Here is a 12,491-nt window from a genome sequence, read left to right on the forward strand (position 1 = left end):
AGCTGGCCCCCCACCTGCTGTGTAAGCTAGAGATATAGTTTCCCTAATCCATTTGGCTAGTGAATATTTTGACACTCTAAATCCTTTCCTTGGACCTTGGAATGAAAGAAACAGTGCTCCATCTTTCTTCCAATTATCAGTAGCTGAGATATACTGAAGGAGAGATCTCCTAACGTCTAACGTATGAAGCTCCTGCTCTTTAGGATTAGAGGGCTTAGGAATAAAGGATGGCAAAACTATCTCCTGTGATCTATGGAAACGTGACGCTACCTTCGGCAGATATGCCAGGTCTGGTCTAAGGACTACTCTGTCTGATAAGATGTCTGTGTATGGAGGAGCTCTGGAAAGCGCCTGGATATCCCCTATCCTGCGAGCTGAGGTTATGGCAATCAGGAAGGCGGTCTTAAGTGTCAACATTTTGATTGAGGCCTCTTGCAGAGGTTCAAAGGGGGGTTTTGTTAGAGAGGACAGAGCTAAATTTAAATCCCATGGAACTGTCCTATCCTTATATACCGGTCTAGATCTACTAACTGCCTTCATAAACCTCGCTATCCAATAATTGTTTGCTATATTGCATGAAAACAGGGCACCCAGAGCTGAGACCTGTACTCTAAGGGTACTAGTAGAGAGTTTTAACTCGAAACCCCTCTGTAGGAACTCTAAGATTTGTTGTATTGGTATCCCGTCTTGGATGTCAAATCTTGAACAAGACAAGAACTTCCTCCAAGTTCTAGAGTAGATTTTTGTAGTTACTTGCTTTCTACTCTTTAGGAGTGTCTCGACTAAATTTGGAGAGAAGCCTTTCCCCACTAATAGTGACCGTTTAAACTCCACGCCGTTAAATGGAGTGCTGCCACTTGTGGATGGGAGATCGGTCCCTGAGAAAGCAGGTTCGGGATCTCTGGTAGTACCCAGGGAACCGATACAGACATTGTCTTGAGCCAGGCAAACCAGGTTCTTCTGGGCCAAAAGGGGGCGATAAGGATGACTTTCGCTCGATCCTCCCTGATTTTCCTCACCACTAGAGGTATCAGGTTCAGTGGTGGGAAAGCATAGGCCAGTGGAAAATCCCATTTTATCAGAAACGCGTCCACCGCCAAGGGATTTTCCCTGGGATTTAGCGAGCAAAAAAGTTTTACTTTTCTGTTGTTTCTGGTGGCGAACAGGTCTACCACTGGTTGACCCCATCTGCAGACGATCAGATTGAAAATGTCTTCGTTGAGAGACCACTCTCCTTGCCTTAACATGTTTCGGCTGAGGAAATCTGCTGCCACATTTTCCTTTCCTTTGATGTGGAGAGCCGTCAAAGATAGAAAATTGAGCTCTGCCATCTGGAACAATCGATCCGTGATTTGCATCAATGTCTCGGAACGAGTTCCCCCTTGCCGGTTTATGTAAGCGACTGCAACTCTGTTGTCCGACAGAATTCTGACGTGCTGGCCCTGCAGATATATGAGGAATTTTTTAACAGCCAATTCAACCGCCAACAACTCCCTCTGGTTGGATGAGAATGTTGTGAAGGGTTCCCATTGTCCCTGGACCACCATGTCCCCCATGTAGGCTCCCCACCCTGAAGAGCTGGCATCCGTGGTTATCACCCGGGACACATTTACTATCCAGGGGACCCCTGCTGATAAATTCTTTTTATCTGACCACCACCTAAGGGAATCTAGCGTGGTTGGCTCTAACGTTATTTTCCCTTTTAACGCGCCTCCCAAGGCTCTGTCATGGAACAAGACTTCTCTTTGTAGGGATCTGGTGTGGAACTGAGCCCACTTAACTGCTGGAATGCAAGATGTGAGTGACCCAAGTAGGGACATTGCTTGCCTAAGTGTCATGGAAGGTGTATTAATTGCATTTAACACATAAATTTGAATTAGATCTATTTTTTCTATGGGGAGGAGACACTGTTGTGTCACTGAATCCAACATTAGACCCAGGAACTTTTGAATATTTAGGGGCTGTAACTTAGATTTTTCGAAGTTTATGATCCAACCCAGGTGTTCTAGCTTGGCTTTAGTAACCTCCCATTGTGACAGACAGTGATCTATCGAGTTCCCTACAATGAGGAAATCATCCAAGTAAGGAATTATAAGGACGTTTGATTCTCTTAAGTGTGCCATGACTTCAGCGATTATTTTAGTGAACACTCAAGGAGCAGAAGTTATCCCGAAGGGGAGTGCCCTGAACTGAAAATGTTGAATCCTACCCCCCATTAGTACTGCTACCCTTAGGTATCGTTGGAAATCAGCGTGAATGGGTACATGATAGTAGGCATCTTTCAAATCCACTACTACCATAAAACAATTGTTGAAAAGCATTTTTATTGTTGAATTGATGGACTCCATTTTGAAGGTATGTTTCACCAAAAACTTATTGAGACCCTTAAGGTTTATAATGGTCCTATAAGACATATCCGGCTTTTGAATTAGGAAAAGGGGAGAGTAGAACCCTTTCCCTGCCTGAGAATACGGCACTTCAATCAAAACATTTTTGGAGCAAAGAGTCCTCACTTCCTCTTCTAAGGCAAATTGTTCAGTGGGAGATGAGCGCCAGGGTGTTAACTGGAATTTGTCCCGTGGGGTATGGACAAACTCAAGTCTGAGACCATGGGAAACAGTGTCTTTTATCCAAACACTGTTTGTGATTTTTGACCACTCTGCCGAGAAATGCGACAGTCTCCCTCCCACCGGGATTGCCAGTCATTGGTCTTGTTTTTGGTTTTCCGTCGGGTTACGGCGAAACATGAGACCTGTGCCTCTTTTTCGCTTATCATCCCATCTGGAACGATCCCTACCCGGTGAGAAGGTCCGCCTTCCTCCCCGATTGAACCTTCTTTTGTTGAAGGGACGACGATATGGATTGAAAAGGTTAGGAAATTTTTTCTTATCATCTCCTGCCTTCTCCAGGAGTTCGTCCAGGGTAGGTCCGAATAGATACTCGCCCTTACAAGGGATAGCGCAGAGTTTTGTTTTTGCCTGCATATCCCCCGGCCAGCATTTCAACCATAGGGCTCTTCTCGCAGCATTAGAAAGACCTGCTGCCCTAGCCGCCAATTTAACGGAGTCAATTGAGGCATCCGATAAAAAAGCTGCCCCCTCCTGGATTACTGGTAACGCTGCAAGTATGGAATCTCTAGAGGCCCCCTGTTTTAATTGGGTTTCTAACTGGTCCAGCCAGACCATTATTGACCTTGCCGTGCAGGTTGACGCCACCGCAGGTTTTAAGGAGCCGGCTGCCATCTCCCAGGTTCCTTTTAGGAAGGTATCCACTTTAGATAGCTGAGGCTTGGGTTCTGTTATACCCATTGTGCCTCTGACCGCTTTTATTAATTTGTCTATCCTCTCTATGGGTAAACAAAACCGGGCAGCGTCTTCCCCCGACGAGGAAGATGATGCTGCTGAATCATCCGATTCTTCTGAATCATCCGATTCTTCACTCTTGTCTTTATCCACAGATGAATCAGATGCCCACTGAGTTCTCTGCTTAGAGCCTGACTGTGAAAGATCCTTAATGGATTGCTTGACCTCCCTTCTAACCATTTCCTTCAGACTGGCCACCATAGAAGAGGATTCTTCTGCCACCTACAGGGATAAGTAAGGTAGACTAGAGTGTAAGATCTACATGCTATATCCCCTCCCTACTTTCCAGGACCTCACCGTCTGCTGGATACAGGGGTCACATAGTTTTTTAGGGTGTGAGTCAGGCAAGGGGACCCCGCAGATGGCACACTCCCTATGCTTCGCCTTACTGACGCTTTTCTTTCCCTGCATAAAACATATGAGGGGAAACTAGTCACTAAGTGAACTTTCTCGAAGATCACTTACCAGAGGCTGCCCACACCCATAGAGATACCGAAGCACGAGGGGGATCTTTTTTGGCTGATGCTCCAGACCCCTGTCTGGAGGAGCTTCTGCGGCCAGATCCATCGCTCCTTTTCTCACGTTCCTTCTCCATAAGCTTCTGGGGTTCTTCATCCAGCAGCAGAGGCTGCTGATCCTGATCAGACTCCATCTGAAGCAGTTTGGAGACCAGGAGCAAGGAACGCGCACCTGGAGCTGATATATAGCCCCTCCTTCGGCCAGCGTAATTGCACCGCGCTTCCAGTTGCTCCCCTTCCCCCCATGCAGCTGCAGGGGATCAGCCGACACCTGAGGGTGATGAGCGCACATTTTCCGGTGGGCGCCGCCATCTTGGAGCTCCTGCGCATGCGCAGAAGCTCCGTGACCCGGAAGTCACAGCTGGCTCCGCCTTCCGACGTCACCCCCGGCCCACAGCGCTTCCTGTTAGCGCTGTGAACAACGTGGGACGCCGAGACTTGCCACGAGACTCCGGGTGGCGCCCCCTCAATGTCGCCGACCCCTCAGAGCCTCCCCTAAGCCACTCAAGGGAGGGAAACAGTACACTCACCAAGCGCCGGCTTCGGAGATCGGACACCCCCTGGCGACCGCTCCACGCTGATGAGACACTGCCGTGCAGCCCCCCAGAGCCACCGTGTCTCCTTCAGGTACTAATTCGGCCCGGCCGGCCTGGAATCCTAGTATCTTCCGTAGGATCCAGTCCCTTCAGGAACAGGAAACCAACTGATGCATGGGAGAGGTGCCGCCCTTTTGTATCTGTAGGTTTCCTGTTCCTTAAGGGCGGATCCCCTCTCTCGTAGTGCTGTCATGGGAGTCCGAATAAAAGGATTGTATATCCGAAACATTGCCACGCCGTTCAGGCATTAAAAGCCCGCTTTTTCTATTTTTTTGTGTGCTGTTTACCTTTTTTTCTTCTATGATTGGAGCCATTGGAGTATTGGTTTGGAGAGCTTTGCACTACAATTGTGGTAATATGATGCTGTTCTAAATTATATAACATATATATATATATATATATATATTTCCGTTACTCCCTACCATCTACACACGACTGACAGTCTTTTAGGGAAAGCGTCTGGCAAAGGGCAACATAGTGCGCACTCTTTATTCTTTACTTTACCAGCGCATTTTTTCCCCTAACGAAAAAACATAGGAAAAGACTGCATCAGGGCACGTTCACGGAGATCTCTTACCCAGGCAGCAGCGGTAGGTACCAGATTACTGGGGCAGCGAACAGGATCCTTCAGTCTAGATGAAGTCCTGCGACTGGACTGATCACTGCATCCGCGGGTCCTCTGTTGGGTGTTTACATATGACCTCTCCGAGGCTCTGTCCTGCTCCTCCAGCACACAGACGGTTGCTGATCGCTCATCCATTGCTGCAGATGGGCTCACAAGCAGCCCTGCAGCATTCTGTGCGGCCTTATATAGGCCTTCTCACAGATCCAGATTGTCAGCAGGTGTGTGGCCTCACCTCCGTTGCTGGCACTTGGAGACGGACAGCCTCCGGACTCCGCTCCCTGCCATGGAGCCCTACCCGGACCCACCGTGGCGCTTCCAGGGACCCGCACTGCCCAAGGTAGGAGACCCCCTCGCTACCTGAGTCAGACAGCCGGCCTGGGTATTGCAGATGAAATATGGATATATCTGTAGGGCATCCTGTCCTCCAGGAACAGGAAACCAACTGATGCAAGGGAGGAGAGGTACCGCCCTTATGTATCTCTAGGTTTCCTGTTCCTGAAGGGCAGATCCCCTCTGTCCGTGGTGCTGTCATGGACGACCGATATAATATAAATATATATATATATATATATACACACACCCCACACTGTCCTGCGCTTAGGCCCGCATGCCATGGTTAGGTCACGTGCTGCAGCCGATGAGCAGTCACTAATGGGCTGCGCCACTCATTCACTTCAAAACGACCTCAGACGTGCAACCACTGCAGCCCATCAGCGCCCCCTGATTGCTATGTCATGTGAGCGCTGGGATGTCGGTGCTAGAGACGAGTTTCTGGGGATTAGAGTACAAAAGAAGGGGTGGTCCGAATAGTGGACAACCCCTTTAACTCCACATACAGGAACATGAATGTATTATACTTGGAGGGATGCAATAACGGACATACATTTACATATCAGAAGTCAGACATTGACACACGTTGAAAACAAATTACCCATTTCATTATTGGAGCCCAGAAAAAGACAGTCTTGGGTCCTAGAACAAGAAAGAGACAAGTGATAGATGGCAGCAGCTTCTTACGGGAAAACATAATCAGCAGGTGTTGTGGGTATACAGAGGCACCAGCAGGCGACCACGGCTGCATGGCGCGCAACGTATGTGTTTAGCTTAGGCATCAATATACACTGTGTGCAGAATTATTAGGCAAGTTGTATTTTAGAGTATTATTTTTATTATTGATCAACAACTATGTTCTCAATCAACCCAAAAGACTCAAATATCAAAGCTTAAAGGGACACTGTCACCTGAATTTGGAGGGAACAATATTCAGCCATGGAGGCGGGGTTTTTGTGTGTTTGATTCACCCTTTCCTTACCCGCTGGCTGCATGCTGGCTGCAATATTGGATTGAAGTTCATTCTCTGTCCTCCATAGTACACGCCTGCGCAAGGGAAGATTGTTCCCTCCAAATTCAGGTGACAGTGTCCCTTTAATATTTTTTGGAAGTTAGAGTGTTTTTTTTTTAGATTTGGCTATCTTAGGAGGATATCTGTTTGTGCAGAATTATTAGGCAACTTAATAAAAAACAAATATATTCCCATCTCACTTGTTTATTTTCACCAGGTAAACCAATATAACTGCACAAAATTTAGAAATAAACATTTCTGACATTGCAAAAATAAAAACCCCCCAAAATTAGTGACCAATATAGCCACCTTTCTTTATGATGACACTCAGCAGCCTTCCATCCATAGATTCTGTCAGCTGCTTGATCTTTTTACGACCAACATTGCGTGCAGCGGCCACCACAGCCTCCCAGACACTGTTCCGAGAGTTGGACTGTTTTCCCTCCCTGTAGATCTCACATTTTATGACGGACCTCAGGTTCTCTATGGGGTTCAGATCAGGTGAACAAGGGGGCCATGTCATTATTTTTTCATCTTTGAGACCTTTACTGGCCAGCCACACTGTGGAGTAGTTGGAGGCATGTGATAGAGCATTGTCCTGCATGAAAATCATGTTTTTCTTGAACGATACCGACTTCTTCCTGCAAAACTGCTTGAAGAAGTTGTCTTCCAGAAACTGGCAGTAGGTCTGGGAGATGAGCTTCACTCCATCCTCAACCCGAAAAGGTCCCACAAGTTCACACGACTGATTACCTTTTCATGGACCTTTTCTATTCACCATGTGTTATCAATAACAACTTCCAAGGGCAAAGAATAGAGAACAAGGAAACTCTTGTTTTGCACCTGCAGTAGGGGCCCATACGCTCGACAGTGGTGCATGACAGAGCACACGGTGACTATGTCGGCCCATACGCCCAACAGTGGTGCATGACAGAGCACACGGTGACTATGTCGGCCCATACGCTCGACAGTGGTGCATGACAGAGCACACGGTGACTATGTCGGCCCATACGCCCAACAGTGGTGCATGACAGAGCACACGGTGACTATGTCGGCCCATACGCCCAACAGTGGTGCATGACAGAGCACACGGTGACTATGTCGGCCCATACGCCCGACAATGGTGCATGACAGAGAACACGGTGACTATGTCGGCCCATACGCCCAACAGTGGTGCATGACAGAGCACACGGTGACTATGTCGGCCCATACGCCCAACAGTGGTGCATGACAGAGCACACGGTGACTATGTCGGCCCATACGCCCGACAATGGTGCATGACAGAGCACACGGTGACTATGTCGGCCTATACGCCCAACAGTGGTGCATGACAGAGCACACGGTGACTATGTCGGCCTATACGCCCAACAGTGGTGCATGACAGAGCACACGGTGACTATGTCGGCCTATACGCCCAACAGTGGTGCATGACAGAGCACACGGTGACTATGTCGGCCTATACGCCCGACAATGGTGCATGACAGAGAACACGGTGACTATGTCGGCCCATACGCCCAACAGTGGTGCATGACAGAGCACACGGTGACTATGTCGGCCCATACACCCGACAGTGGTGCATGACAGAGCACACGGTGACTATGTTGGCACAAATGCCCGAATGCCATTGTGTATGCGGGGAGGGTGGCGGATTTGGACATAAGCCCTGATGGAAGCACTGAACGTGGGGAAGAACACAATGTGAAAAGGGCCGAAGGGAAAACTGATAAGATTAGGTGACAGCAGTGAGGCAGTGCTCACACATTGCGGCTGCAAGGCATTTTAGTGGGGGAGCCTAATACCACAATGTCTTTCACATGATTTTTGAAAATTGCATCAAAACATGGCATTAGCAAAAAACATCTAACTGTGCCCATGTGAACGCGGCCTCAAATTGCTTCTTTTTCTAACTAGAAGTAATTGAACTTAACCAACAAGCCACACAGCCCAGTGACTGGCTGCAGCACCGAGAACGTGGCAGCATAGCTGCAGCTGATCATCAGAGCTGTGGAGGAGAGACTGCACTGTACCTGGTAAGGGCAAGTAACGCTCAGGTTATCTTCTATTTAGCCAGACTTAAATATAATGAAAAAAGCAATATGAGAGTAATATCAGGATTGGTTTATGGGGCTTTTGTGAACGTTTTTTCTTTCATTGATTTTTGCAATAAAGGTTTTTTGTTGTCTAATCCTGATATTATATTGCTTTGTTCATTAGATTTAAGTGGTGGTATTAGTCTGGATATACCGTAACTGCTATAGTGGTGACCCCCACACACTATTACTACATTGTGACATTTATGGCTTTAAATCCTATTAAATGGACTCGCTGTCATTTATATATCACTCAGCCGGTGTTAGAATTAAGGTCTCTGCCCCTACTTTCTGCTGCTCCAAGAGGGGACATTATTTTATTGCTTACTGATTGTTCTCCACGTCCCGGTGACACTTAAGTCTAGTGGGGGCCACATAGACCCCTATTTATAAAGAATGGAGTTTTGTACACCAGTCTTAAAGTAGCATTCTGGTGTTTTAGTTTTTTTTTTCATTGCCGGAGTGGTATCTCTAATGTAGCCTTTTAGTTACCAGCCGCCATCGTCATCAGTTATTGGCGCTACTCCAGTCGTCCTCTGCGGTTGTGATCTCTGCCCGATCACTCCAGTGTTTGCTGCAGAGCCGGGTGTCAATGTAAATCTATGGCAGTGCAGCTCAGGACAGAAGCCACAGCTTTCAGGTTTTCTTCCAGAAGTTATTCACATGCAATCCATTTTTCACCAGTCTTTTTGAAAACCAGCATTGGGCTCGGCTGTCTGAGCACCGCCTCAGGTATCACTCAGACAGCCGCTATTTGTGTATGAAGGCCAGCCATGTTTTCCACTGACAGCACTCGTGCCTGTGATAGTCTATGGGGCCAGTCACAAGTCAGGAATATTGTGGAGACGTCACCGATTCTGATCAAAATCGCCAATGCAAGTCTAAGGGTCCATGAATACAAAAAAAAAAAAAAAATTGAATCGCACTCAGGAGTCATGTGAATGTGTTGTGATCTTCACAGACTGTCACATGAGAGCGGATGGAGAAACACCGACTTATGGCTGAGGCTCACATCGCTGGTTATCCTCAGTGGGTATATCAGGACAGGACCAGCAAGGTTAGTGACCCTCTAGTGAGATCCAGTCCTCCATATTGTTGAGCTGTGAATATCCCGCCCCACCACAGATTGGAGAGGAAGCTGTCTATTAGTGGTGTGTGAGGTTATTCGGAGCTCAGCATTCAGAGATCTGATAGAGCTGCAACAAAGAAAACATTTATTTAGTTAAAATGACAGCATGGATCCCAGTAAGTGACACATTGCTGGAATTGGGGTCTGTGCCCGGATATCATGCTGTTCTCAGATGGGATAACAAACCTGTTGACAGATTCCCCATAAGTGGAGTGGCAGAGTACAGTACTGAATGCTGCTCCATTTTCACATGATCACTATTCAAGTGGTCACTAGGTGTCCCAATGGTAGGCCCCCCAGCACGGAGGCATTACAGGCCTCCCTCTCCCCCAGCACGGAGGCGTCATAGGCCCCCCTCTCCCCCGGCACGGAGGCGTCACAGGCCCCCCTCTCCCCTGGCACGGAGGTGTCATAGGCCCACATGGAGGGTCCTTGGCTTCCAACCCTCCCTGCCCATCATCTACCTGAGCATTCAGTGCCGCAGCTGAGGAGGCTGAAGTTGGTTTCTTAGGCTGCCGTCACACTAGCAGTATTTGGTCAGTATTTTACATCAGTATTTGTAGCCAAAACCAGGAGTGGAACAAATAGAGGAAAAGTATAATAGAAACACATGCACCACTTCTGTATTTATCACCCACTCCTGGTTTTGGCTTACAAATACTGAAATAAAATACTGACCAGATACTGCTAGTGTGACGGCAGCCTTATTCGTTCAGTTTCTTATTCGGCAATTTTTTCTTTTCTGTGTTTTATAGGTTTAACAACAAAAAATAATTATCACAATAATAAAACACAATGCAGCGAGGAGCCCTGATGTGAATGCACTTAAAAAAACGCTACAAAAACAATAAAACTGGCACAAAAATGGGCATCAAAGTGGGCACCAAAGAGCGCTGAAGAAAGGGTTAAATGCCTTTGGGCCACTGATCTCACACTGCAGACATATAGAACAGGGCGCCCCAAATCAAAACCAGTTGTTTCCAGCCTGGCCCAAATGGGTTGTAGGCACCAGAACTGGCATCAAAGTGGGCAAAGAGCCAATTTTCACAGATTTAATAAGTAACTGATGTTTTTAAGGGGTTAAATGCCTTTGGGCCATTGAGACCACAGTGCATACATATAAAACAGGGAGCCCCACATCAAAAACAGGTCTCTTCAGCCTGGCCCAAATGGGCTCTGGGCATCAGAACTGGCATCAAAGTAGGCAAACAGCCCATTTTCACAGATTTGAATAAGTAACTGATGTTTTTTAAGGGATAAATGCCTTTGGGCCACTGATCTGACACTTAAAAAAAAAATCACAGAAAGTGATGCCGTGACCCAAAAGCATTTAACCCTTTAAAAACATCAGTTACTTATTCAAATCTGTGAAAATGGGCTGTTTGCCTACTTTGATGCCTGTTCTGGTGCCCAGAACCCATTTGGGCCAGGCTGGAGGGACCTGGGTTTGATGCAGGGCATCACTTTCTGTGTATTTCAAGTGTCAGATCAGTGGCCCAAAGCCATTTAACCCCTTAAAACATCAGTTACCTATTCAAATGGACAAAATTGACTGTTTGCCCACTTTGATGCCAGTTCTGTTGCCTAGAACCCATTTGGGCCAGGCTGGAGATAACTGGTTTTGATTTGGGGCGCCCTGTTCTATATGTCTGCAGTGAGAGTTCAGTGGCCCAAAGGCATTTAACCCTTTCTTCAGCGCTCTTTGGTGCCCACTTTGATGCCCATTTTTGTGCCAGTTTTATTGTTTTTGTAGCCTTTTTTAAGCGTATTCACATCAGGGCTCCTCACTGCATTGTCTTTTATTATTGTGATAATTTTTTGTTGTTAAACCTATAAAAAACAGAAAAGAAAAATTTGCCGAGTAAGAAACCAACTTCAGCCTCGTCCGCAGCTGGTGATGGGTACAAATACTGGGGAGTGCCGGGCCTCTAGGGAGCAGTGCACACAGGTGGCAGCAGCAGCAATGTGTGGCCCTCGGGGATGGTGAGCTGTGCCCGGCCACTCTCCGGGAGCACAGGACGGGCAGAGTAGCCAGGCTGCCATGTAGAACCCTCTTCCACCTCCCGAGCACAGGTGACCTCTGCCAGGTGAGCTGACGGTGCCGCTGCCCTACCTGCCGGGTGATTGTAGAAGGGCCTCAGCTTTGCCGGGAGCATCAGCTCGATCTTATCCAGCGCTCGGTGGTAGGACGCCCTCAGCCCGACCGCTGCCATCTTGTCCTGCAGGGAGATGCTCCGGTTACCAGCCCGCAGACGCAGCAGTCACCAGCGGAACTTAGCGCTCAGTGTCCCCACAAGGTCTTACACAGAGGCGTAGCAAAATCGCAATGTTCCTATTGGCGCAGAGCTGTGACAGGAGGCCCCGCCTCTTCCGGGTGTCTGCACCAATCGTTGCTTAGGGCTGTGAGCCGCGCGTCCTCTGTGTTCAGTAGCAGTGTGTGGGGCAGTGCTGGCATCTGCTGCATGGGGCTGTCTGCACATGCGCCCTCCATCCACCCAACTGCCGGGGAACTGGTAGGGCACAAGTACACAGGACGTGTGCAGCAGCAGAGACGCAGCATCTTATGGGCTTCACACTGTGCTGTTCAGTTGGGTGTTTTCGGGTGTGTTCACATCGTGCTTTTTTGCGGCGTTTGCCCCTCTGACATTGTAGCGTTGGCAGGAGAAACCCTGCTATTACGTGCGCTTTTCATGCATTTGTTCTTTTATGTATTCAGTTGCATAAGTAATGAAAACGCAGAAAAAACGGTGAAAACTTGCTGTACGCCGCAGGTTTACTGTCACCGTAGAACGTTAACCGTTGCTCAGGGGAAACACGCGACATGTGAAC

The 12,491-nt window shown here is 47.9% G+C and overlaps 1 protein-coding gene across 1 annotated transcript in view; it reads right to left on the reverse strand.

Moving 5' to 3' along the window:
- MPC2 (mitochondrial pyruvate carrier 2) overlaps positions 1–11,994 on the reverse strand; it is a 53,695-nt gene extending 41,701 nt beyond the window's left edge. Inside the window, exons 1-2 of the mRNA XM_069756503.1 lie at positions 11,776–11,994; positions 6,033–6,073 (exon numbers count right to left, since the gene is read on the reverse strand). Of these exons, the coding sequence (XP_069612604.1) occupies positions 6,033–6,073; positions 11,776–11,875 (141 nt within the window). The 5' untranslated portion in view covers positions 11,876–11,994. The remainder of the gene's footprint in view (positions 1–6,032; positions 6,074–11,775) is intronic.
- Between the last annotated feature and the right edge of the window lie 497 nt (positions 11,995–12,491).

The sequence above is a fragment of the Ranitomeya imitator genome, chromosome 3 (genome assembly GCF_032444005.1).
Source record: "Ranitomeya imitator isolate aRanImi1 chromosome 3, aRanImi1.pri, whole genome shotgun sequence".
Lineage (NCBI taxonomy): Eukaryota > Metazoa > Chordata > Amphibia > Anura > Dendrobatidae > Ranitomeya > Ranitomeya imitator.